This window comes from Heloderma suspectum, chromosome 2 (assembly GCF_057233095.1).
Source record: "Heloderma suspectum isolate Gila_16-S chromosome 2, 16-S_ref, whole genome shotgun sequence".
Classification (NCBI taxonomy): domain Eukaryota; kingdom Metazoa; phylum Chordata; class Lepidosauria; order Squamata; family Helodermatidae; genus Heloderma; species Heloderma suspectum.
In genome coordinates, this window is record NC_139459.1 from 217,860,917 (window position 1) to 217,888,491 (window position 27,575).

At 45.4% G+C, this 27,575-nt stretch overlaps 1 protein-coding gene across 5 annotated transcripts in view; it reads right to left on the reverse strand.

The window, feature by feature from the left end:
* The window catches only part of EPN3 (epsin 3), a 44,232-nt gene that overhangs the window by 10,093 nt on the left and 6,564 nt on the right, over positions 1–27,575 (reverse strand). For 2 of the 5 annotated variants that reach the window (XM_084837956.1, XM_084837955.1), the window contains exons 2-6: positions 21,487–22,200; positions 18,397–18,515; positions 3,673–3,753; positions 2,695–2,796; positions 673–757 (exon numbers count right to left, since the gene is read on the reverse strand). In XM_084837956.1, the coding sequence (XP_084694082.1) occupies positions 673–757; positions 2,695–2,796; positions 3,673–3,753; positions 18,397–18,515; positions 21,487–22,060 (961 nt within the window). In that variant the 5' untranslated portion in view covers positions 22,061–22,200. Of the gene's footprint in view, positions 1–579; positions 758–2,694; positions 2,797–3,672; positions 3,757–18,396; positions 18,516–21,486; positions 22,201–27,575 lie in introns of all 5 variants that reach the window. The other 3 variants (XM_084837954.1, XM_084837953.1, XM_084837952.1) reach the window with 3 other exon arrangements.

Genomic DNA, 27,575 nt, shown 5'->3' on the forward strand with positions numbered 1-27,575 from the left:
CTGTAGGATTGCACCCTAAATCGATTAAATCTGTGTAAGTTTGCACGTGAATACATTCTGAAGCGGGCTGGGAAATCATTTTTAGATGATGCATGCACCATGTAAAAGGAACCATGTCAGAAGCATTTCTGTGAGAGATCAAAGGGGGAAATAGTTCCCTCAAGACAGCATCTGCCACCCAAGGTTTTTGTAAGCACTTTTAATAAAACACTTTTAAGTACTTTTGGACTGATAAACATTAAAAGAAAAAGATCTGCCAACTGATTAATCAGGGCACCTTTTACTCAATCAAGAAACTTTAATCACTTCGTGTACAATCTTATGCATGTTTAGACAGAAAGAAGTCCTATAACTCCCAGCTGTTGGACTTTTTTCTGTCTAAACATGCATAGGATTTCACCATTAAACAGATTAATCAACCCTAGTGCTGCAGCCCAGAGCAGAACATAAAACACTGCAGCCCAAAGGAAACCATACAATAACAAACGATAACACACCATGGCTAAGTGTTTCCCAAGCTGGCCAAAAGCGTGAATGGAATGGGAGAAAGGAAAAGAGAAAGAGAACAAAGCTCCTTACTGTCATGCTCCCAAGAACTGGACAGGGACAGAGCAGGAGGAGAGAAGGCTGTGTCATGATTCCAAACCTCAACAGACTGAGGGCTGCCCCCACCTGGAATATCCCATGGATCAGCTGAAGTGTGGGTCAAGGTGACTGGTGCTGGTCCAAAAATGTCTGCCAGCTCTAACACAGAAGACTGGAAAGATACAGAGAAGCAAAATGGATTAGGGCCCACACAGATTCCCCAGAGTGCGAATAATTCAACACACACCAAGATAGATTCAGAAGCTATCGAAAAACAGAGTCCCCATTAGTTTCCACCTGCCAGAATGTCTAGATTCCTGTTCCTTTAAGTTAACTACCAGTCTTCACACAGCTTGGTATAATTTGGAGAGGAAGGTTACTTCCCCACAGAGCCAGCATTGAATAGTTTACCTGTTCTGGCTTGTGGAGAGTTTGCTTATACTCTGCAAGTAGAAAGGATTTATGTCTCTTGAATAGTACAGTATATGTTTGACTGATTTCAGCTTTATACATGTATGTTGTATTTTCTCGATACAGATAAATATGTGAGATATAGGGAGTTAGAAAACTTCTCACCTGTATAGAGAACATTTAGGGTGCAGTCCTCTGCATGTTTAGACAGAAAGAAGTCCTACAACTCCCAGCTGCTCCTAGCTAGTATGGCTGGCTGGGGACTGCTGGGAGGTAGGACCTTTTCTGTCTAAACATGCAGAGGACTGCCCTCTTAGACAGGGAATTTGTAAGTATTGAGGTCCTCTATTGGGTTTAAAAAATGTTTTCCTGAACATGTATAATTAACACATGCATATCGAAAGAGTTGGTATTTTAGAGCTTCAGTTTGTATGAATTGTTGTAGCTTATCTGTAGGCATTTGTATTTTGAAGAAAACCTTGAACTGTTTTCTGAGAGTGGGATGCCATTCCTGTTATCGCTCATTAGCTCTGAATTCTGAAAGGTGGACTTTGCTCTTGCTACCATTAATTAATGTGATTCAAAATAACTATTCGAAAAAGATTATTTGAAATGGGAGTATACCAGATACCCATCTAAAAGAGGTCTTCTTGAATTGCTGGCTCTATAACTTTCTATGTTCATGTCACAGCATTACTATACACTGATGTATTTCATATTTAGAGGTCAGCGGCTAGACGGCCATAGGATAGGTAAGTTTCTGGGAACCGACCTCAGAGCCCGCGCTCCAAGGTCAGTTCCCTAAGAACTGCCCTCCACCCCCTCCTGCGCCGCCTCGTAGGCAGCGCGGAACTGCCCCTTACTCCGCACTTGGAAAAGGAATGCGGAGCAGCAAATGTCCGGCTGCCACTTCCCGCGCTCCGGGGTCCTGAGGCTAGATGGCTGAAATCAGCCGTCTAGCTGTGAAAGCCGAACAGGGAGAGCGAGGAGGAGATCTGCTCCTCACCACTCCTCCCACCCTGAACTGGATAGGTGGTCGCCCCCGGGCTCAGAGGCGACCGTCGACCCAGGCCGGATTGCTCCCTCCATCCATGAGCATGCAGGCAAAAATTGCCAGCGGTGAGTGGGAAGGACTCCAACACCAGGCTACATAGTCTGCAATTTCATCTTAAGTCGAAGCCATCAGGTACTTCAGAGGAAGGCTGGAGGGGACAGGCAGCACAGGAGGAATTTAAGTTTGCACGCTCCAAGATAGATATTTCTACATGTCCTCCAGAGGTGGCCAGGTGTCCTACTATACAGAGGACAGTCTATTTTGGAAAGCTGTCGGAGGACAGTCCTTTATTTGAAGGTGTCCTCTATTTGATGGGCTGCCCGGTCCAAATCTGGTTTGAAGTCAAAGAACCATCAGGAGGGAGAGCAAGGAGGGGCCTTGGAGTTGCCTATCCACAGTTTGCACCTGGACAGCAGGCTGAGCAGCCACACAGGCCACCTGGTCACAGTCTTCTCCACTATGGTGAGATGTACTGTATTTCTGTTCCAATTATAGCAATTATTTCTAAGATTTCATCTAAACATATAAATTAGCATATGCAAACGTTAAGCAAATCTGTCTCTTCTTTTGTCCTCTTATTTTGGTGATGTGCAAGTGGCCACCCTGGTCCACCACCAGTTAGCTGAGCAATTGGTGTTTCATACCTGACTTTTCTTTGTCTTCTCATCTTCTTCCTCCGCACCAAAGTGACTCTCTTCTAATGCCCTCTGCAAGAGTGAATTTTCTCCTTGCCATGCCCTAACTTCCTGAAATCAGAAGGAACGGTGCACAAGTCTGAGTCAAGCCCAAAACAAAGGAAGGATTATTTCCCACTGAGAATAATCACCATTTAGGGAACACTATGTGCACTTTTAATGGCAACTACATTTTTAATTTTCAAATCTACTTGTATAACCCATCTTATAAATGCATAAAACCATGTTAGTGCTCTCTGTTAGGAATAGTTAGTCTTTAGAACTGTGAAAGTGAAAGTTATCAGCCAGAAAAAGAACCAGAAGGCAGAAGAAAAAGGACATAGCTGGGGGTGATGGCAAGGATCGGGGTCTAGAATTCCCTCATCTAAATAAGCCCCACAAGTTTTGTGACCATGGGCTCCTGTTGCAATCTAATGCACACTTTATTGGGAGTAAATCCCATTGAGCTCAGTGGAGCTTACTTTCAAGTAAATATGCTTAGGAATAGATTCAATAATTATGAAAATAGATGCATCTGCATATTTTGATGTTATATTGGTCTGATTGTCAAACCCTGAGTTTAGCAATTTCCAGAATTTGACAGTTTTGTCATAGAGAGAGAGAGGGAAAGAATCCATAAGATCCACTCTTGGGTTTCTGAGTCTCCGAAACTACTCTCCAAATGTTGCACCGTGTCTTTTATTACCAAGAGGACTAGAAAGTTCTTTTTCTCCACGTGCATATTTTCAGGATTCCAACAAAGCGATCAAATTCCAAGATCTGTGGCAAGCTAACAGATGTGCAGAATTTCTAGACCCTTCTGGATATAGCAGCATTATCTCAGGAAGAAGATACAAAGCTAGGCCAAAAGCTGTCCCATTTAAAGAGAGCATGAATTCAAGAAGAGGAAAAGTTAAAGTGCCCATTCACCCCCTGGGCTTGGGATACCTTCTCATGCTCCTGTTTGCTCAGGGTAAGTGCAATCTGTAATTGCAAATCTTCGTCTGTGCTGGAGACGGGAGGAAGTGGCTGCTGACAATGAAGGAGAATTGGGTAAAAGTTTGATCTAACTCCAGGGCTCTGTATGCAATCATTTATTCTGGGTCAATGTTCCAACCCCTCTTCTCCTTTGCGATCAAAGAGCGAGATGGCTTTGAATCCAGCCATGCAACCATTCAACTATTTTTGCCCATTTAGTTACTCACCCATGTAGCTTACTGTCTATCCTTTCATCAAGTTGTCAGTCCCTCCCTCCATTCATCCACCTCACTCCTCCCTTGTTTCTTTTTCTGTCGTCCCCCCATTTTATTTTTGTATGCATTGTTTTCTTCTTTACTTGCTTACAATATTTCTAGACCACCCCAACAAGCATGAAATTCACAAGCATAAAATAGATTGGTAAAACAATAATGAACTAAAGAACTAAACAAAAGCAGCAGACACCAGGGCATGAATGGCAGTAGCTAAGCTTCTGTCTTCCAGCAGTGTAGCTGATAAACCAACAGCCACCACTGGAGAATCCAGGAGCAAGGCTGGCTATAGGAGCACCCCCAAGCTATGAACTGACCCTTATGGGAGTTCGTGACCCCATCAAGGACAGGCATTTTCCCAGCCATCCAATCATTGAGTCCCCTCCACCATCAGCTCTGTCTTATGGGTGAATAAATTGAAACTGCATCCAGATATCTAATCCACCACTGATTTCAGACAACTTTTCAGGGAAGCAACCACCTCACCTGGACATGAAGAAAATGAGAAATGAAGTTGAGTGTCATCAGCATAGTGATGGCACCTCACCCCATATCTTCATGTGAATCCTCCCCCCTTTGGCGGTTTCATGTCAATGTTTAAAAGCATGGGGGACAAAACTGAACCCTGCAGGACCCCATCGAACAATTCCTATACAGAATGGAACAATAGTCTCTCAGAACCTCTTCTCCAGGAAGGGGCGGAACCACAACAAAGCAGTGCCTCCAACTCCCATCCCATGTCGATGGTCTAGAAACAATGGTATCAAAGACCACAGCGCAGTGGTGTGATAGCTGATTTTGAAGTGCAGGCGCTCATCGTGACAGTCCCTATGCCCACGCCCCCAAGGAGAGTCAAATGTTGCAGGCAGCTGTGTTGATCCATATCAACAAACCAGTTCTAGCAGTTCTCATCTCCTAGAAGCAGGTCTTTTGTAAAGCTCATGGGTATTGGAGGGGCTATGGCTCAGTAGTAGAGCACATACTTTGCATGCAAAAGGTCCTGGGTTCTATCCCTGGCATCTCCAGGGATGGCTTGAAACACCTTTGCCTGAAACCCTTGAGAACCACTACCAATCAATGTTAACAGTACTGGGCTAGATGGACCAATGGTCTGTATAAGGCAGCTTCCTATATTGCTATGACTTAATTTCCCATTCAAGACCAAGCCACCCCAGAATACTTCACATTACAACAAGGAACAACATATTGCTGCTGGCAAAATTCATTTCCTCCCAGCTACTGTGAGGATTGCAGCTAAGCTCAGAGGGAACAGAGAATTTGGAGCCGGCTGGCATATGCCAGTGGTCAGCCAGGTCAACCAAAGCCCTCTTTGTCCTGAACCCAGACTGAAAGGAATCCAGATAATCAGCTTCCTCCAAAGGTACCTGGAGTTCTCCAGCCACCACTCTTCTGAATATCTTGCCCAGAAATGGCAAATTATTGTTTGTTATTTATTTAAAATGTTTGTGTACTGTCCTTCAATTAAACATTCCCAAGGAAGTTTACAATAGGTCACGACTAGGGACTAGCCTCCAGTGACCAAAGTAAGGCCTAAGAATTTTTCTCCCAGCAGGGGACAACCTATTGCTCCTCCTTCGAGACAGCAAGCACATATCCCGCCCTCTTAAGGAAGGCAAGGGTAGAAGGGACATGTTCTGCTTCTGCCCCAGGATTCTCCAAGCACCTTCTCGGTCTCCTCAGGGGAAATCAACTGAAGCTTATCCAAGCAACCACAAGTAACAGCACTTGAGTGAGCAACCAATGCGAGACCCTGAGATGAATGTGGCATCCCAGTTACAGCAGATGTGAGCAAGTAAACATCTTGCAAGCAAGCCACAGTGGGGTTCCAATGCTTCTGTGGGTTCACTGTCAGAAGGCTGTATAAGCAGCAGCACCATCATGGTAGCAGAGGTTTGGGGCGTTTCCCACAAAGTCAAAAGGCTTTCAGTGGCCTTCCCACTGGGCCACTGAAGTTGCCAAGAATTGCATGTAAGGAAATGATCCAATAACGCAGCCTTCCCCAACCTGGAGCTGTCCAGATGTATTGGACTATAACCTCCATCATCCCCAGCCAGCATGTTGCTGCTGGCTGGGGATCTTGGGCATTGTAGTCAAACACATCTGGATGGTGCCAGGTTGGGAAAGGCTGCAACGACCCTCGTAGAACTCATAGAATCATAGGGTTGGAAGGGGTCTACAAGACGATAGAGTCCAACCTCCTGCTCAGTGCAGGAAGCCTGATTCCCTGGTGGTTCCCCATCCAAGTACTAACCAGGGCTGACCCTGCTTAGCTTCCGAGATCAGACGAGATCAGGCACATCCAGAACCTGTAACATCAAGTGAACGATCTACCATTGATAATGCACCAACCCTTCCTTGTGTTGCACTCAGTGGTTTCTTAATGTTTTCTGGTACCTGCCTGTAGCTTTGGGTTTTTGTTTTGTTTTGTTGTAGATTTCTAGCAAGCTAGCTGGCTTCCCAAGCTAATGTAACCTGAGAGCTTGTCTTGCTGGCTGCTATGACCCTTCTGTCCTTTCTCTGGGCTGGAGCTTATCAAGTGTCATTCCAAAACCCAGTTCCCTGCAATGAGGCCAAAAAAAAGCAAGCAAAGAGGCTGTGGTACCAGCAGGTACATCTGTTCTGTTGTTACCTTAATGGGGAAAAGGCACAATTGCACTTCTGTAGAAGGGAAGGTTCCTCCTGTGCAAGCACTGGGTCATTACTGACCCCTAGAGGGATGCCGCTTTCGCTGGCGTTTTCATGGCAGACTATAGAGGGGTGGTTTGCCATTGCCTTCCCCAGTTGTGACTACCTTTCCCCCAGCAAGCTGGGTACTCATTTTACCAACCTCGGAAGGATGGAAGAAGGACAACAACAATTGTCACCGTTCCTTGCAGAGGTGCAGCATTTTCATGGGCTGTCATTAATGCCACATTGTTAGCATATTTTTAATTCATAAAACATTTCATGGGACTTAATGACTGTGGATCTGATCCGATTCTAGACCCTGGTAACTAGCTGAGTGTCACAAAAGGTGGTCCCAGGCAAGGTTGCTACAGATCTCCATTTTCATTAAAAGGCACATTTAGGCAATTTAGCCAGCGAGCTTCATGATGCAAACGGGATACATTTCCAGGTGTCTATCCCTCTCTGTGTCAGCAATGAGATCCATAGGTGTCTCTTACTGAATCACTGTATTTGCCCTCAGCTGTAAGGTACGTCACTGTGGGCTTCTCATCACTTCACAAACAAGCACTGCTGCTCCTTCCTATCTTCATCATCTTTGCCTCCCCAGCAGTTCTGGGATGTAGATCTCTATTTCCCTTCAATTTCAGAGGTGGGGAACTGAGGCTGTGAGAAAGTGAGCTGGACACGACTGTGCAATAAGTCGGTGGAAGAGGTGGGATTTATGCCAAAGCCTTTAATATCCAAGGCCAACCATTTCATCCACTGGACTGATCCCGCTATGTATTGCTGAAGCTCAGTGGGGCTCAGACTGGCCAATGTCTGGATGGGAGGCTGCCTGAGCACCCCAAAGAAAGATATACATAAAGAAAATCCTACCAGGAGAAGGAAAGAAGGGAGCGCTATTCTGCCATTGCCTGGCAGGCCCCAATAATCGCATACAAACCTTGTCCAAAAGAATGTGAGCTTCACCACACGAGGCTAAAATCCTGCATTCTTACTAGGGCTTCTGCTTCCAGATTCTTTGCAGGATTAAGATTGGGTCCTTTTACCTGGGCAGAAACATGTTTTGAACTGCGGAATTCCTTTCTCTACAAGTTCTACATGTTTCATTTTACAGCCACTCGATGGTGCTGTGGTTATAGCGGAACTGCGCAATTACACACAGCCAATATATCAGATTAACTTTCCTTATTGGGTTATCTGCGATCTTTTTAAAAGCCGGATAAAAGTCAGAAAGCGCAGGAGACACCCTAGAGGTTGTGTAAAAGACCTGCAAACTTCCATGGGTGAGCAATCACAAGCATGCAATAAAAGCCTTGTGTAGGTGTGCTCTCTGTCTCATCTCTGCCTCTGACAACTGTTCCCCAAATATAAATACTGGGGGGCAGGGAACACCCCCCCCCACCACTATTAGGTATTTATGTTCTTCCAACTCACAAGACACCTCCTCCTGTCTTTCAGTTTATCTATTTTCTTCTGAGTTGGGCTATGTCAACTGTATCAAAGTCCTTCCCATTAAACTTCCTTAGAAATATGTTCCTTAGTGTATTGTTTCATTGTTGGCCCAGTACAGAATGTTTCTAGGAACACTTTGAGCTGTTCATGTTGCAACCCTGCATACACAACAGGCTTCCTCTTTCCCACTTTTTCCATTTAGCAGTGGGAAGAGGGCAGATTTTGTGCTTTTAAAACACTGGCCCCAGATGGGCCTTTCAAGAGCCTTCCTTGAAACATCACGAAATACATGAAGATGTGCAAAGCCTGGAAATTGGAGAAACCAAAATGTTGAGGAGATTTCTGTGAAAGTTGAAATGGTTGGATATGCATATGGAATAAATGGCTAACACTTCTGATATTTTTTTAAAAGCAGATCAAGATGGAAAATGATGGATAAAGCCAGAGCTAGGATGTGAGGACAACTGAGGCACTGCATAAGATGTCTGTTGCCACTGCCAAGGGATGCTGTAGCAAGTCTGAGATGTATTTTGAGCTACCATCAAAACCCTGAATGGACACAAATCATGACAGGACATGAATCCTTTGTGGCACTGTATGCTAGTTTTGAATGGTATCTTGATACAGATTAGGATGGCCAGATGCCAAAGAAGACAGGGCTGCTGCACCTTTAATAGTTGTGTAGAAGAGGGAATTGGGGTGGATGTAGCTTGTCATGAAAGAAACGGCCTCTTCTACACAGCTATTAAATGCGCTGAAACCCTGTCTTCTTTTTCATCTGGCCACCCTAGCACAGTTATGGAATTTCCTTGTCTCTCTCCAAAACCTTAGCATTTTGGGCAGTATATGTTGAAAGACACATCAAATTTGGGTTGGCTTCTGTTGACCATGGAAAAGCATCAGAGGACAGCAAGATTTTAACTGTACATTATCTGAATTTATTTTATTATTTTGCTTTTGAAAAAAGTGGGGGATACAAATTTGAATGAATATATAATAGCAGAACATCACACAGAAATTCCCCAGTACTTGTATACATTCAACCTGAAACAGTGAGTGCTGGGAAGCCATTTGCCTCTTCTAGAGCAGCCCTCTCCAATGTGGTGCCCTCTAGATCTTTCTGACCAGAACTCCCAGAATTCCTGACCATTGGCCATGCTGGCTAAGGCTGATGGGAGTTAAAGTCCCAAACATCTGGAAATCTAGAGCTTCATTGTTTCATTCTCCCTTCCCAGGTTGTCCTGACTCTACTGGCCAAGCAAAAGTTGCTTCCTCAAGGATACGTGTGAAAGTGGCATCATTCTTCTGTGAATTCGAGGGATATCATAGCCACATTCCAGAAAAGTATATAGCTAAGCAATTATATAATTGGCTGTTCCCAGATCAAAGTTTTAAAAATAAGAGATGCTCTCATTTCAGAAATGCTCAAAGTAGAGAAAAGGCTAGTACTTTGCGAGGGGGGGGGGAGTGGAAAGAGAAAAATAATATAATTGTTTTTGCAGAAAAATAATAGAATTCATACTGGTATAAGTGTGTGTGTGTGTGTGTGTGTGTGTGCGCGCGTGTGTTTAATTTGTCACATCCCGTCTGAAAATAGAAATTGCTATGTAGGAGAATATAGGGCTAAAACCATCATTAGGCATCGCTGACCTGTCTTCCCACTCTGTAGGTAATAATTAAAATAATTAGAAGGATATGACTACATCCTCAAGATTATGCGGTGGCCACAATAAACCTCCTGGTGTCCTACCCATTTTGCTGCACTACTGAATGGCGGGGTTATCCCTAAGTGCCAGGTGAGGAGGAGAAGCAGAGAGGAGAGGCCCAAGCCAGGGAGCTGGACCCATCCGCTCTTGAAGAGACCTTGAGCATCCTGAGAGGATCATTAGGGCAGCCCCTCCCCCACCTTCCCTTGAGCTATTTAAGATCTGTGGGCCCTGAGGGAAGGTAGGAGAAGTCCAGGCCAGGGAGCCTGAGCCAACAGCTCCTGAAGGCACCTTCAACTGGCCTGAGAGAACTATATTCGGGGGTGGGGGAGATTTTTTTGAGGGGGAGAAAGTTTGTTTCAGTATTTAAAAAATGTAAACAGCCTTGCATGCCTTGGAAGAAAGTTGGTACAGAAATGTATTGGAAAAGCTTACAACTGCTCTTTTTGTACTTTAGCCACTCCCTGCTACTCTACTAAAAACAAACACATGCACCCCATTAATATAGGGGTGACAAGGAACAGATGATTAAGAGACTGGAATGGTTATGTGGTCTACAAAGAAACTGACTCCAAGTTCTTAGTCAATAGTTTAGAATTGTTATTACTAAGACAAAAACAGAGTATCTCCTATTGGAGATTGTAAGGAGGGTGGGGGTGAGGTATGGAGGTAATGTATCTCTCCACTTACATCTCAGCGGGCTGAAACTATGGCTGTAGCTGGAGCAGAAGGGAAAACCTCTCATCATCTACCCTCAGAACTGCTTACATTGCACAGATGCAGGGAGGGGGTGACAGAAGACTGACGTTAGGAAAAGCATGAAATTGGAACCTGTGTGGTGTAGCATTTAGAGTGTGGAACCATGAGCCATGAAGCTAACTGGGAGACCTTGGGTGAGTCAGTCTCTATGCCTGACACACCATAAAGGGTTGTTGAGAAGATAAAATGGGCAAAACCCCATTTGCGCCACCACAAACATCTTGGAGGAAGTGTGAGATGCAGGTATGATATATCTTGTAGCCCCTGAGATTCGTCTTCTGGACTAATCAAGGCACACACTGTGGTTGGGGAGGAGGAAGCCAACCCCTAGGCCTCCTCCCGAAGGCTGTTCTCCCATTTTGAGAACAACTATTTAGCTGGCACTTCACTGAACGGCAGAATGCGCAAATGGCATCTGATGCATCCAAGCGTAAGGGCATTCCATGGGCATCATTCAACACAGCTTGAGAACTCCTGAGCCAGGGAACGGGAAGAGCATTACTCTGAGACAGAGAATGGCCCTGGTCGGCAGACATGCTGTCACTTCCGACTGGCCGTGCAAGTTTGCTCAAAGGACACCAATACCCTTCCGTCCTCCACTGCCTGCCTTCTCTACAGTGGTGGAAATTCTGAGAGCTGAGTCCTCTCTCTTTCTATACTAAACACCTCTTTCCTTCAAGGAATCCCATTTCAAGAGCAGCTACCTGTTCTTTCCCACTGTGCATTTACAGTCATAGGTACAGTTGGAAATGGCTCTACATATGACCCAGGTTTTGTAAAACTGTTTGAATGTCTGGAGAAAATATTGCAGGTATAAAATCCAAAACATTTGTGATCTGTATATGCTGGAATCATGTGTGCTGGTGGTTATAAGAGTAAATATTTTTGAGTGCTCTGAACCCTGTAGGAAACCAAGGACTTTCCTGGCACCTAAGCTCAAAGAGGAGTCTCCTTTCAGGAAAACCACCAGTACTACCCTTCCCTGAGGTATTGTGGGTGGGGTAGGCACCTGTTTGCCTGGAAATTAAGCCATCTAATCTAGCCTGGCTGGAGCTCTGTTTCTACCCAAGAGGGAGATGGGGACCCCAGAAGAGAGGAGGAATTGATCCAATGTAGATATTTTTCCTGTCAATGGAGGAAATGGGAAGAAGCCCTAAGTGACTTCATGGCTGAAGAATGCCAGTTGGGCATTTGATACATGTGTACACATTCCCAAGTCTTGGTCTTATACAGCAGGGGTGGGGAACCTCTGCCCGCCCCCACTGTTGTAGGACTCCTGCAATCCAAGAACATCTGGTTCCCCACCTGGGCAATACAACATGGTTGACTTGTGTTCTTAAAGTAGTAGAAGCAGGGCCGGCCCTAGCATGCCACAAGGTGAAGCAGGCAGGCTGCTTTAGGCAGCAGATATCAGGGGGATAAAAGGGAATGAATTGATTTCTGAGTGGTGCACTGCCTTGATATGGCTACAGCATTGCTGGGTGGGGGGCGCTGAGGGGGTGCCATTTGGAGCTCTGCTTCAGCAAAATGTCTTGGGCTGGCACTGAGTAAATACCATGGTCCTCTTTTTGTTCATCTCAAGATTAGGAATGGGACACCTTCCTAGGATCAATCACCACTGTCTATGATACAAACGGCTAAAAAGGGGGACATGATAGAGGTATGTAAAATTATGCATGCTGTGGAGAAAGTGGATACAGAAAGATGTTTATCCCTGTCTCAAAATACTAGAACCCGGGGTCATTCCATGAGACTGATTAGTGGAAGATTCAGGACAGATAAAAGAAGTACTTCTTCACTCAGCACATGATCAAACTATGGGATTTGCTACCTCAAGATGTAGTGATGGCCACTACCTTGGATGGCTTTAAAAGGGGATTAGCCAAATTCATAGAGGAGAAGGCTGTCAATGGCTTCTAGTCATGATGTTATATGCTCCTTCCAGTATCAGAGACAGCATGCCTCTGTCTGGCAGTTGCTGGGGAACATGAATGGGCAGGTGCTGTTGCACTCTTGTCCTAAATGTGGGCTTCCCAGGGGCATCTGGGGGGGAATCTACCCTTACACTTTACTCAGTTTCCAAAGAGTTTCCGCTGTGCTCAGTTCACATGACGCTTCCCCTGTGTCATTTTGGTGCCAGTATTATCAGTGGATTTTTAACCGGTTTCATCACCCAAACAAAGTGTAACATAATCCCAGATTCCCAATGATGTGTTCCACCTTCCCGCTTTGGTGACTGTATCGGCTGGGTTACTCCTATCCATGTCCTTATATGGGAGAGTTTGTATTTGTGTGAGCAACTGCTGTCCAGGGCTCTACCACTAGGGATATTGTTAAATCCCTTCCCTTCTGGTACTCCGTAGGGATATTAGGATTGTATTTAATCCCCTCCGGGTTTTCAGGTTTACCCTTCCATGGCAAATCCCTGGGTCCAGGTTTGCCTCTGCCTGCTCTTTCAAGGAAGGAAAAATCTCATTGAAAGCAAATTGCCTTTAAGGGTTCTTTCTGATTAGGAGGCAATGGAGAATGCCTTTCCCACCCAAGCATGAGTGCCTTATCTAAAGCAATTCCTTAAAAAAAAAATTTTTTTTAATGACTCTGCCAAGCTCTGCATGATGAATGTATTCAAGGAGGGGGGAAAGGCACTTTAAATAGCCCCCCCCCCCATCAAGTCCATCAAACCGGTGAGCAAAAGGGGGAGGAAGCAGGCAAGGGTTAAGGATGACAATCCTCCTCTCATAGGCTGAATCTACACATAGCAGTTATACCATTATCATACCGTTATCATAACTATTGATGCCCACTGATGTCATGTGTACCAATGGTTATGATAACAGTATGATAACGGTATAACTGCTATGTGTAGATTCGGCCATAAAAACTACACTGAAGTCAATGGGAGGGGGAGGTTCCAATCAAATGCATTGAAGGGGATGTGGGATCTTAAGACTGCTACTCCAAGCAGATGTACAGTGAACTCAGAAGCAAGCCCCAGTGAATTCAATGGCAGTTAGTCCCAGGAATGTAAATGGGTCAGGTGTATTTATGAAGCCACACATTTCAGGATCTACAAGTCAGTTCAGCCAAACTCCTTCTTTTAATGTTGATTAGCATCCTGTTGCAGTTAGAACTGACACTGGATTCTAAACACTTTGAGGACTGGAGCAGTAAAGCACAAGGTTTTGTTGAGAAAGACAAGACCTTCCTGTGTCCTTACCAAAAAATAAAAAGATAGCCTTACAGCCAGTAAGTTCTGAGTTCTGTGTTTACTTAGAAGTAAGCATTGCTGTGTTCAGTGCGATCTCAGAAACGCATTAGGGATGGTTAACTAACTTACAGCTAAAGTCTGTGCATGTCTACTCAAAAGTAAGCCCTACTGATTTCAGTGACAGTTACTCTCAGGTAAGTGTGTATAAGATTGAAGGCAAGAATACTACCAGTGGGCACTTTTCCCTCCATACAGGAAACCTTTCCCTACAGGCAACCTCTCAGGAAACTCTCTGCAATACCCATGAGAGGAACTAGAGTTCTTTTATGGAATTCCAGGAAATTCACCAGCACAGAGGACGTTACAGCAGGCTAGGATTTAAATTGAAAAAAAGAACACCCATACTGCTCACTATGTTACCGGTAAGCATAATACTGCACACATACACCAATATTAAATTTATAAGGAAGTCGCTGCTCCCATAAATAACATTTTAAAAGCCCAGGAAATCACAGACCAATCCAGATTTATTAGAATCCATTTCAGATTTCTCCAGCATCCCTAGTCATTTCTGGAGATATAGTCTGTTGCTCTTCCTTGAACAACCCTCTTTTACTGCATTAAACATTCCACTATTGAAAGTGTGGGGCAAGGCAAGCTTTCACATGGAAATTGGGTGTGAATTAGTACATTTTAATGTACTAATTGTTTTAAAAGCTGCCTTGGGCTTACATGAAAGGTGTAAATCCCCCCTAGTAGGCCACTGTGGGAACAGAAACCCTGTCTCTGGTGGGATCCAGTACAACTCTTCTTATGTTCTTACGAAGAAGTTTGGTGGAACCTCATTGCAACAACACCATCTCAGCCTTTGGAAATGTGACCACAATGTAAAGAGGTGCCCAGACTCCTCATTATCTCTTGGCAGCTGCTTGGAGTGGGAATGGTCAAAGATAATGCCACACTGCATCTGCTCAGGTATTATTCAGTGACTTCTTGGGCTGTTCTTATGGGCCAAATGGAAGGGGCCCAAGTCTCAGAATGACAAATGGCCTTTCCAGGCTACAGATTTCCTACACCTGCCCAGGAATCCTGCTCAGCCTAGCAATCCCAGCCTGAGGACTCATGCTCTGGAAGGCATTATAATTTTAGCAGGTTGTTGTGCCACAAACCTTGCAGATGGACTCTGTCTACTGCTCAGTCTTCTAATCAATGCAGTGCATTTGGCTGATCAACAGGAGATGGACAATTGGCGTGCCTTTCATTCAGTGAACTTCGTAAGAATATTTCCTGAAGAGCACAACTTCATCCTTTAGGATGCTTCACTCCCATTAGGCTGTACTTCAAGCCCATAAATCAGAGGTGGGCAACTAGTGGCCCTACAGATGTTTTGGCCTACAACTCCCATCAGCTCTAGCCAGTATAGCCAATGATGAGGGAAGATGGGAGTTGTAGGGCAAAACATCTGGAGGGCCACAAGTTGCCCAGCCCTATTCTTACAAGCAAGCAACCACCTATCCCACCCCATTCCACCCCATCCCATCCAGTTTCTTTGTACTCCAGCTTTTTAATCCCCAGTTCTCATCTCTTAGTGCTCCCACCTAGCTAATCCCCTGACAAGCTGCCTTTAAGGCTCCAGCTTAGCTTTCCTAGATGAAACTCATGGATAATTGGAGTAAATGACTCACCAAATTGAAGGAGTGGGCCTGAAAGACATGTGGGACCATGCTAAAGGGATACAATGGCTTAAAAGAACTATATTTTTACATTTGAGAGTGATCTTTGGTCTGTTCTAGTCATTTCTGCCCCAGAATGCCTTACTGACACAGCAGCTGTTTCCTGATCTTTCAATAAGCTATGCTGCCAGAGAGATGTCATTTTGATAATGATGGATTTCTCCTATAGCTCCTCTTGCCTATCAAGCCTTTCCTCCAAGTAATCAGGCAATGGCCATATATCCATCAAGCCCAAAGAGTAGCATATTATATTAAAAGAAAATATAATAGATGGTGTTCTCTTTTGTTTACTCAGTGAGATGGCTTCATTTATCTATCTAGTCTACGGATCTACGGATTAAAAGTTTATTCAACCAGGTTTACCATGCGGAGGCTTCTCAGAGCTAACCTCACACTAGAACAGGGCACAGAACTTATTTCAGCCCGAGGGCCAAATCCCATTTCTGAGATGCTCTCGGGGCCTGCATGCCAGTGGTGGGTGGGGCTGAAGGCAAAAAGGGCCAGGCCAAAGAATCAAGACTACCAGGATATTGAAGCTTCATATTCTTACTGCCAGTCACTAAGCTCTGAGAGAGGCATTTCAACCTTTTAAAATGGGGGAAAATCTGCGCAAAAGCCAGTAAACTACAAAACAAGAGAAGGTCTGGGAAAGGGGAGCATGGCCTCCTGTGGAACCCCAGAGGGCCGGATTGGGACCTTGAGAGGGCCAGATTTGGCCCCCAAGCTTGAGGTTCTGCACCTCTGCACTAGAAGTACAATATCCATGAGTGATTGTTACTGCTTAGCAGCACTGAGTCTGCACTGAAGAAGAATCCAATTCTGGCCTTTGACATTTTTGCACCTGAGGCAAAAAAAAATCAGCCAGCTGGGAAAGTGATAATTAGACTCCTCAAGAGACTAGGATGTGAGCTGGCTTCCTCAACGTGTGTGACACAGAGAGGCATATTATAGTAATAGTAATACAGCTTAGGTGCTCGTTCAAGGAAACAGGTCTTCACATGAGAATGTGCAGGTGAGATCCGTCCAGGCAAAGCTTGGACAGAAATACATAAGCCGTTCTTTCCCTTACCGGCTTCAGGCATCTCCAGTGTCACTAGTGTCACTGGCAACAAGGAAGGCAGTCAAAGTTAATCTTGTGTTTGCGCATGTAATCAAATGCTTGCACTACCTGGAAAGGGAGAAGCAGATCTGCTGATAGGGAGGCTGCTGGTGGAATGCATTACAAGGGGCAGAAATCAATGTGCTGCAACCCTGGAAGTCATTTTAAAGCAAGTAAACCAAAGAGCGGCTTCAGAGAAGTTAAGGCAGAAGCACAGTCAGCCAAAACTGCTGTTTCTACAGCCACATTCAGCTTTCAGCACTTCAAGACAACTTACACAGTCAATAGTGGTGGATACAGCCTGTGCAAGTTCCCTTTCAAACATTAAAAGATGCCCTGGCAGCTGAATGAGGAACTGCAGCATTTGATTGGTTGCATGGCGATGGAGTAGAACTGTAAAGTCCTCAGTTCACCCTCCATATCACAGAATAAAACACACACACACCATGATACATGTGCGGCTTCATGTGCATGGACATTCCCTTCCGATATGAAGCTTCCACTACTGACTCATGGAAAGCCTTCTTATATCTTCAAATGCAACATGGACTCTTAACTAACCTCCAAAAGACATACATAGAACATTTGGTCTACGTTCAATTGCTGTAACCCACAATGCCTAGGGAAAGCAGATTCTTCTTGATAGCAGCCATGAAAAATAACAAAGTAATCCTGAGCATATTCCAAACCATTAAAACCCCAAATAACGGAATCCTATGCACAAGACCACTGGTGCAATCCACAAAGAACAACAGCAGTTGGAAAGATGGGGGGGCTTTTTTGTGACCCCCAGACCTCTACCACCATGTCGCCAAATTTCCCAAATGATTACAACCTCTATGCATTTCAATGTCTGATGTGTTACTCCCAAGGATCATATATGCAAAAGCCCAATAAGCAATACAATAAATTTCTCATGTTTACTCAAGAGAAAGTCCCACTGAGATCAGCTGGACTTTACTCTCAAGCAAGTGGGCACAGGAATACAACCTTTGAGTGAAATCCAGTAATGTGCAAGTGGAAGGCTGTGGATCTGTCCCTTCACCTCCTCCTTCCCTGCAGCCCCCTGTGCCCCCCAAAAAGCTTCTCCAGAGAGTAGGGGGGACCTACCAAACATTGTGGACTGTGTCTAATGGGGCTGCAATGGAAGAGGGCAATTGCCCAAAACTGGTTAGAGGAATACTGCACCCCATGAGGAAGGTTTCCAATGTTGGGGATTCCCTCCTTGCACTGCAGCCTTTAAGACTCAGCCCACACTGTTCTGTAGCTCCCCTTGACCCTTTGGGAAGGTGTTTTGAGGGGTGCAGCAGGAGGAAAATATCCATTCTGTGAAGTGCCAGCTGTTGGTGCAATGTTGGATTCCACCCTCTGTCTTATGGGGCCTTCGTGTGTGTAAGAGAGAGAGTCCTGGATATGTGTCTCTAACTGGATTCTCTCTTTTTTTTGTTAAAGATGAGATTAAAGGATACTTATCATAAAGAAGGAAAGGTCAAGGTAGACTGTTGCTATGTCTACAATCACTTACCTTACAGATTTAAGGCACGGTAGAATCCACCATAGTCTATACCTACTCATAACCTAAGAAAGCTAAGTCAACAAAGCAATCAATCCCCATCATTATGTCCTGAGTTGTTGAGGCTTATGTGGAGCAGCCCCTAAGAAATCAAGACCATGCTCCGTAACACTGCAGTTAAAGGTGTCCAGAAACTGCCATCAAGACCCACTCCTGTGCTCTCTAAAACGAAACTCAGAAGACAAACAGCCCAAACGTTACCTTTTCTGCCTCTTCTCGACTCATGGCCAGGGCAAGCTGGAGCTGGAGCTCCTCTTCTCCAGTAGTTTGCGGTCTTGCCTGTTCCAGGTCAGAATTAAACCGGGGGGATGAGGAAGAGGCTGAGGCACAAGACAGAAAGGAATGAATGTGGTAACTGGGATGGAGCTCAGCCCGATGCTCTTGAATGTGGTCCGGCAGTTTCTGAATCTGATATTTGATGACATTAGATGACATCAGATATTCTGCATATAGATGACATCTGATATTTTGAATCTGATATTTTCCTAGAACAGGGGTGGGAAACTGTGGCTCTCAAGCCTAATTTCAAAAGCCTGTTTGCTGTAAGAGATCAGTTCAGACCTCTGGGAAGAGCAATCTGTGCCCCTCCCTTCACTGGATGCGGGGGGGGGGGGAGAGAGAAGGGTGTGGCAGAAAGCAGTGGAGGCTGGTGGCTCCAGCGGGGCAGTAAATCCGCTCTGGGTTTCAGTCAGAAATTGAACTCTAAAGGAACGATCCAAGCACCTTTAGAGTTCTGACTGAAACCCGGAGCAGATTCACCACTCCACTGACTTTGGAACCACCAGCCTCTACTGGCAGAAAGACAGAAAGGGATGTCCCCAACCACTTTTGGCTCTGACTTCACCCACCACTGGCATATGCCCCCACCCACCCCCAGGGAATACAGGAAAAAGGTTATCCACCCCTGTCCTAGACTAAGGTTTTGCAATAATCTCCTTCTGGGTCAATGGCCTTTCCCATTCTTCCCCTATCTACCTTTTGCATGTTAATTGTATGAGGCATCCCCACCCCAGTTTGAGACTATTAGCCCAAATCTTCATAGGAAGAGTGAAGGAAAGAGCCTGGAGAAGATAAAGCATTTTGAGTGATTCCATTTTATTTTGAGAACTCCCGTCCTCTTGTGTTTCCACAGCAACATCGTTCTTGCGGTTGACAAATAGAGCAAAAGTATGTTGCTGAGGATCACTGATGTACTAGAACTTTGGTCGAGGGAGTGAATAGGCTATAACATCCATATCCCTAAAGAAGAGCTCTGTGAGCCTCAAAGGTCAAACATTTCTCCCAAACAGATGTTTGGCATCATCATCATCATCATCACCACCATCATCATTGCTATCACTTTCTCTCGCACACAGCTTACAGGGCAATCCGCTTCATGTTTACTCAGAAGTAAGTTCTGAGTATATTTGATGGGGCATACTCCCAGGTAAGTACGCGTTGGATTGCAATCCTAAGACTGCAATTCAGTGCACACTTACCTGGGAGTCAGCCCCACTGAACACTATGGGATATACATTTGAGTAACCGAGCAGAGGACTGTGTTATTAAAAGTCATTCCCCCAACCCAGGGAACTCTGTGAACTGTCAGCGGGGCTACATGATGGGATTCAGAGGCATTCTTTGGAAATGAAGATGGTGGGTGGCCAATGCTTTGCTCTACAGCTTGTCCAGCCACCAAGAAAAAGGAAAAAAAGAAAATGGGGACCCTTATAATGTCTGTCTGGTTAGATGGGGGAGGGCTAAAGAGAGCAGTGGGAGGCTAGAGAGAACAATGAGGGGTGACTAAGAATGGCAGCAATAAGTCAGTTGCGGGGCCAGGGAAGCCAGCAGGGAAGGGCATCAGGAGAGCACTGAAAACTGGGTTCAAATGAGTTTTGTTTAGTATTTTGGGGCTCAGACTTCACCTCTGCCTGGTGCTCAGCCTTTTGGGCAGGTTACTTGCTCTTTGTGACTAATCATGCCTCCCATGGCAGCCATTTTGTGGTGGTGCCCAGGACAATTTCTCAAATGTGCCCACAGGCCCAAAATGGCTGCCTGTCCCTGATGTAGATTAGAGTGCATGATGACCACACATGTGCAATGTGCACGTTCTGAAAGGCTGTCGTCAATTACCATTTGGCCAATGTGCTTTGACCAGCCTTCCCCAACCTGGTGTCCTCCAGATGTATTGGACTATGAGTCCCATCATCCCCAGGCAGAATTGGTGCAGGGAAATGGTGTGCGTGATCATCATACATAACAGTGTTTTCCATGTTACTTCCATGGGAGTGTCAGGGTTGTAGCTGAGCCCACAGAGTCCCAAAGAAGCTCTGATTCTGAGGAGGAGATACAATTCGTGGGGGAGGAACTCTCTCAGACTTTAGAGGCACAGCTGGAGGGGGAGCCCCCCCTGCTCACATCCCTGGGAGTGACAGTGAACCAGGCATGGAAAGGGAGGGACAACCTGAGCTTTTAGACGCGAGGCGCAGACGCAGGCACAAGCGAGGGATTGTGGGGGCCGAGCTTTGGTGCTCAGTCCGATTGGCTCGACATCAACAGCTGCGCCCAGAAGCATTACAGGAGGGGGGAGATCTTCCCCTCCCACCCCTTAAGTTCAGAGAGTTGCCGCGTTTTTCCAAAACGGAGATCAACTGACATCCTAACCCTTAGAAACCCCTAGATGGCTGTTCCTTTGTAGTTCCTCTGAGTCTCAAGCAATTAGCATCTGTATGCCTCATTAGGATAAATGGAATTAAAGCCTTGGAAAGCGGCCCTTTTGTCTGAGTGTTGATTCTGGCTATTGGAGAAGTCAGTGGGCAACAGGGGCACCCTGACAGCGAGAGCCTTAACAGCATTGCGTAATGCAGAGATGGGCAAATAGTGGCACTCCAGATTTTTTACCTACAACTCCCATCAGCCTAGCCAGCAGAGCCAACAGTGAGGGGTGATGGAAGTTGTAGGCCAAAACATCTGGAGGGACACAAGTTGCCCACCTCTGGAGTAACATAAGAAGTTCCCATAATATGGCCTTTTAACACAGAGCTTCCACCCAATCCTATTTCATCCTGAACCAAAAGCAAAACAAAACATATTCTGAGAACTTCAAATGTAACAGAAAACATGTGTGTATATTCCAGCAGCAGGATCAAAGGGCTTGTGGAATGTTGTTATAGGATCACCTACGCCTCCCAGGAAACCAAGAGCATCCGCAAGTGACATTCACCCAGACACCCGCTGGCAAAGCTGCTAGCCAGAAACACAGCTGCATGCCTCCAACCACCAAAAAGGCCCATGTCATGGTGCACTACTCACAGTTGAAGGAGGATGGAGACCCTCTCGACCTGCCATAGTCCTCCCCATACTGCGATGCCCGCCGCCCATAGGCGAGCTGCTGGCTGCTGCTGATGCCCATGCCCTCCAGGGACATCCGCTCTTTGGTTTTCAGGGCATATGCTCTCTCCTGCTTCAGCCTCTCCTCGTCCTTCAGCAAGCTCATCACCTGCTTTACCTTCTCCCGAACATTGATGCCCTGGTCCTTGCCATCGCGGTCGATGTACTGGAACTCCTTTAAGGTCTGGATGGTGTATAGGTTCTCCCGGCACTGGTGAGCCACTTTCTCCGAGCCGGTTTTGATGAGGTAGTCCAGAAGAGTCAGTGCCTTGTAGACGTGCCGCCAGTTCTTGCCACTGTCGTTCAGCCGCCTCCAGATCATGCCCATGACCTCCGCAAACGCTACCGTGTTGAAGGTCAGGTCTGCAATCTCAGACATTAAGGAGCTCGGGGGTCCCCAGGGGTCATTGGAGGTGGCTTCACGCACCTTGATTTCCGCCTCTGAATAATTGTGCACAATGTTTTTTACTTGCCGGCGCAAGGCAGAAGTGGTCATGGCTGAACTGTGGAGGAAGATCTCACTTTGCAGAAAGAAATGAAGCGCAATGGAGGAAAAACAGATAGGAACCCAGAGGGAGAATCAAAGCCCCAGTGTGATCAGTTAAAGGGTGCTAGTTCTTCAGCTTGTACATTGATCTAGAAAAGAAGTAATGGGAAATACATTAGGGCTGTTGACCAGTTCAAACATTTTAGTGGATCATCTGTTCAGCTGTATCCAGTTGGTCAAAATTCAGTTAGATTTGTTCCTCCGCAGACCCCCAGCTTGCTTCTTTCTATGATTATTCCTACAGAACAGGGCTGGGCAATGTGTGGCCCTCCAGAAGTTATTGGACTGCAACACCCATCATCCCTCTCCAGTGGCTATGCTGGCCAGGGCTGATGGGAATTGTAGTACAACATCGGGAGGGCCACATGTTGTCCACCCCTGCACTAAAAACTAGCACCACCAATGGAGCACAACTTCAGGCCAGCAATGAGTCAGTCGATGAGCAGCTAGAACATCTAGTTGCATCCCTTAAGACTGCAGTGTTAGGTGGTCTCAAACGATGTGGCTGCCTCAGCCTCACCGGGTTGCATCCAATGTTAGTCCTACTTAGAGCAGATCCATTGAAATGAAGGCCTAAGAACTACCATCTCATTCATTTCAGTGGGTCTATTTTAAGTAGGACTAGTATTGAATACAATCCACTGAGGTGCAGATTGTGATCAACTTCATTAAGAAGAGGAAGCAAATGGGCAGCCCTCACCATTGATCTATGTAGCACACTAGTCTGTAGAAAGGGATGCACCTATTCTTTGCCAGCCTGATGGCCCATACGTTACGGGCTTACTTTTGTTGGGAAAGAGCAATTTCATGTTGTAATTACAGCAATCTCTTTGAAAGAAGAGCTGGGGGAGAGAAATTCCTCTACAATCATCATCAGGGATTCCAAACTGAAATGATAACCTTTTTGGAAGTTCTAGATCAGCCTTCCCCAACCTGATGCCTCCCAGATGTTTTGAACTTCAATTCCTATCAGCCCCAGCAAGCATGAAGAATGCTGGGAGTTGTAATCAAAAACATCTGGAGGGCAACCGGTTGCAGCAGGCTGTTCAAGATTGTCTTTACTATGATCCATAAGCAAATACTGTGAGAGAATTGATTTTCACAGTAAGGTCTGGCAGCAAGGGAACGTTTGGAGACATTCAGAATGCATTCACATGAAGAAGTAGGCATCCATGTGTGCAATGCAGAAAGTGCACATGTGGGTGAACATCAACATCTGCATGGTGATGCTCATCCAGGCCCCTCTGAATTGACTGGATGCCTCTTTGGATACAAACAGGCATGCAAATCTATACCCAGGGCCTCTTGTTGTTATATACCACTAGAGCTGGATCAGAGCCAATAGGTTTTACACTCCAGGTTTTACAGAATGAACTGATGGGAAAGGCATCCAAAATAGCCTATAACCAAAGTTTGGAGTTCATCCATCATGCCCTACTGTTCAGTATCTAACATGACACGATCAGCACCATATCCCTTTTGCCTTCCAAATCTATCTCAAATATTCAGAATAAAACACTTGTGGTTGAATTTGTCCAGTATAACTTTAAAAAGAACTTTTGTTCTGTCTTTGTATTTAAAGAATTGGTATTTAAAGTTAGTTAATGAGTAAGATTTCTCTTGCAAAGGCTCATGGCAGGTTACATACACATCCAAGACCACAAAAGCAAGAACATCATGTCAAACCTTAAGATGAACCCCTGAACAATATGATAGAATTAGAACTGCTTTTTAAAAAAATCTGTATCATCGTATTTTAATTATAAAGAACCTAAAATTCCTAGGTGCTGTAGAATACTTTTAAAAAAGAGACCATTCCTTGCCAAACAGGATAACAATCTTAAATTGATTGATACGATAAGAAAAATAAGGGAATGGATGGAGAAGGGGGCTTTCACTGACCAGGGATGGGCAACTTGTGGCCCTCCAAATGTTTTGGCCTAGAACTCCCATCAGCCCTAGCCAGCATAACCAATGGTGAGAGATGCTGGGAGTTGTAGGCCAAAACATCTAGAGGGCCACAAGTTGCCTATCCCTGCACCTTCACTTGCTCAGCCCACTTTCACTTGGGACTCGCCCTATTTGAGTCCATGAGAGATTCATTCAAATTTCACAAAGGACTCAGATCCCCCAGTCATATCTCTGACTTCTCCTTCCCCACCTTTTCTCTTTCTTGTTCTAGGTTGTTGCTTTATGAATAGCCATAAATAAAGCAGGCACTGGTGGTCAGGTTTAGTGACCTTTCTCCAGTTCTTTCTGGCTATACCAGTACACAGAAGGAAGCCGTTGGTGTAATCCCACTCACAGATATGTGCTGCCCACTGAATTCCTACTGAAACCAACAGAGCTTGAAATCAATACTGAAATCCTACTGAAATCAATAGGAAGTCCATGCAAGCATGATCAAGATCCAAGTGACAAGACATTCTGTATCACTGCCCATGCATCAGCAGCACTGAGAGATGTCTGATTTTGTCTTGGTGGCTGGATCTCATGCGCAGAGCCTATTCACTTATACACAATAGGTCCTGATCCATATTAGATATCCTGTGCCTGCATAGCAGCTGGGGTTGCCAGATGGGTCACCTGAATACCCTTTTATTCCCCTTCAGATATGTTAGTGACGCATTGGACTCAGCAACTGCTGCTCCTGCAGCAGGAGGCGGGGGTGGGGGCTCATGCTCCCTGGAGGAAGATGATGGCTGGGTGTCAAGTCAGGGAAGCACTCTCAGCACTGCACAGGTGCATTGTTTCACTTGCAAGCAGGGTCAGCTCCTGGTCGGAGGGGTCATTGAGGAAAGGGTCCTTTGGTGGACCATCTCCTCCGTGGACCCTCCCTGCCAGGTTGTCCAGGTGGCACCAAACAGCTGTGTCTTAGCCACCATTTTAATTTCGTACAGTGAAATTCTGTGCGAATTTCATTCTGGGAAATTGAAATGGTGGCTAGACCCAGCTGTCTGGTGCTATTTGGAGCACTGCTGCTATCTGTTCAGCCTGCCAGGTTCCACCAACAGAGATCAGTGTTCAGAGAACTGGGCTGGAAATTTTTCTTTTTCCCATCATCAGGGATAGGCAAGTAGAGATCAATGTTCAGAGAACCGGGCCGGAAATTTTTATTTTTAAAGTGGAACCCAGGCTAGGCGTCAGTAGTAGCCCCTGCTGTGGTGCTGGGGCCCTGGCAGCTGCCCAAGGATGTCAGGTTCTGACGCTGGGCCTGATAACCAGATGCTGACATCACCCCTGTGGGATGCACAGGGCACTGTTAGCCACACACCATGATGCTGGCAGATGCCACCTGCCTCGAGTACCATCTTATGGGTAAAATCCAATGTAAGTCCTACTTAGAGTAGACCCATTGAAATGAATGGGATTTAAGGTAGTCATGACTAACTGAAGTGCCATTCATTTCAATGGGTCTACTCTACATAGGACTTACATTGGATTTCCCCATTTGTCTCCCTCTTGCAAGAGTGTGAAGTTCCCCTCTCCCTCAGCCACCACAGCATAGTTTCTGGGGCATGCCTCTGGGGAGAAGCATTTCCAGATTGCCAGACAGATGACTCTAATGGGGGAGAGAGGACACAAACTCCAGGCGCACTAACATGCCCCACTGCACAGCCAACCTACACACCAGGACACCCTGCATAGATCTCAGTGGGGCAAAGCTACATTGAGCATTCCTCACATTTGCAGTAGAGGTGTTTGCAAGCCTGTGGATTCGTGATCGTATATCAGCGAACTGAGGGAACCACAGAGTTTCTGGAAATCTGTCAGGGCCTCCTCAATGACAAGATCAGTAATGGCATACCAGCTTCACTGAGGAGTGACCTGCCAGCCATTGCCAACCTTTTCCTTCAATCTGCAGACCCGGTGGAGTGCTGGGTGTTTTTTAAGGTGCACTTTCAGTGGGCATGAAGTGTACTAGGACGATTGGGACTGCGCATGGGCAGAGGGCTGCACATGGGGTGAGCTCGATAGAACATGTCCCAGACTCCACTGCATTGTGCAGGGGGTCCTCAGCAGACAACTGGATGTGGAAAGGGTCCCTGGAGGGAAGAACATTTGAACAATGCTGCTCTAGATCTAGCGATGCAGGAGAAACCGTTCAGTTTGTATTTTAAGATTAATTTACCTAATTTCACACTTTTGAACCAATACATGAAACAAAACCCAGTCACCCTTCGAAATCTGCAGTTCTCCAAATTTTGAAATGGAGTTCTCCAATCACAAATTGCATACAAAAATGCACATATTAGAGAAAAATACATGCAAAAATGGATATACTGGTGAAAATAACATAAAATGCATTATATTAGGAAAACTGTTTACCAAAAATGTGCATATTATGCAAAATTCCATATAAAAATCCATGGAGTAGGAGCAATGCACACAACAATGTGTACGAATTTTCATGTAAACATTTTTTTAAAATTCAGACTTTGAGATGAACTGATTTTAAGATTAGAATAATCAGAAACTGAGAGAAACCAACACTGATAGACTTGTCCATCCCTATGTAGATCACAGAAGCACAGGGCAAGAGATAATCCCAATCCACCTGGCTCAAGAAAGCAGGACAAGCCATGCCACTTCACCACAAGGGAAGGCAGAATCTCCAATCTGACCTCAGGAAGCTTTCCTCCTGGCTCCAGCCAAGTATGGTAACAAACCAGATCCCCAGCAAGGAAGCAAAGCTAATCAGCTGATTCATGGCTCCATCATCACTCCCGTGACCCATCTGCGCAACCTGAATTCAGATGTTGAAAAAATGAGTACATTCGTTGAGAAACCTCATCTTCAGCCACCAAAAATCAAGTGATGTCATGTAACCTTCAGCTATCCAATCTAAACTTTGCTACTGACCTTTTGAATTCTGCCATCAAAATGTAAATCTGGGGAAGTGTCAAGGGTTTTAAAAGTCTGGATTCTATTATTATTATTATTATTATTATTATTATTATTATTATTATTTAGAAAACTGACTGGATTTAACAGAGTTGCTTGTGAATAGACCCAAGCGAGCCACTGATATCTTCCAGTCCTGCATCTGGAGAAACAGACGGACTGATGTATGGTTTCAATCCTGTTTACTTCCTGAATGTAAACCCCTAGAAATGATTACAGGAGTCTTCCTGAAATGTAGTTGCTTCATCCTTTCAGCCTTTACCCTCTTAAATGACTCAGAATTAAACGTCCACTTACAAAACGTCATTTTTGCCATGACTGGAAAGAGGTGGCCATGAAACACACACCTGGGAAGTATGTGCAACTCCCCAAACCAGCAAAATGAGTCATGTACCCTAATTCTCTCTAGGGCAACTCCACCCTTTGCAGCAAGAACGACCTGGCTATATGCCTCCTTCACCATTTCAGGGCAGGCATGAGGAATCCTTCTCCACCCGACGACAGGAAGCATCATTGAGAGTGAGTCAGGGAGAGAGAACCTGGAAACTGCATGAGCAGC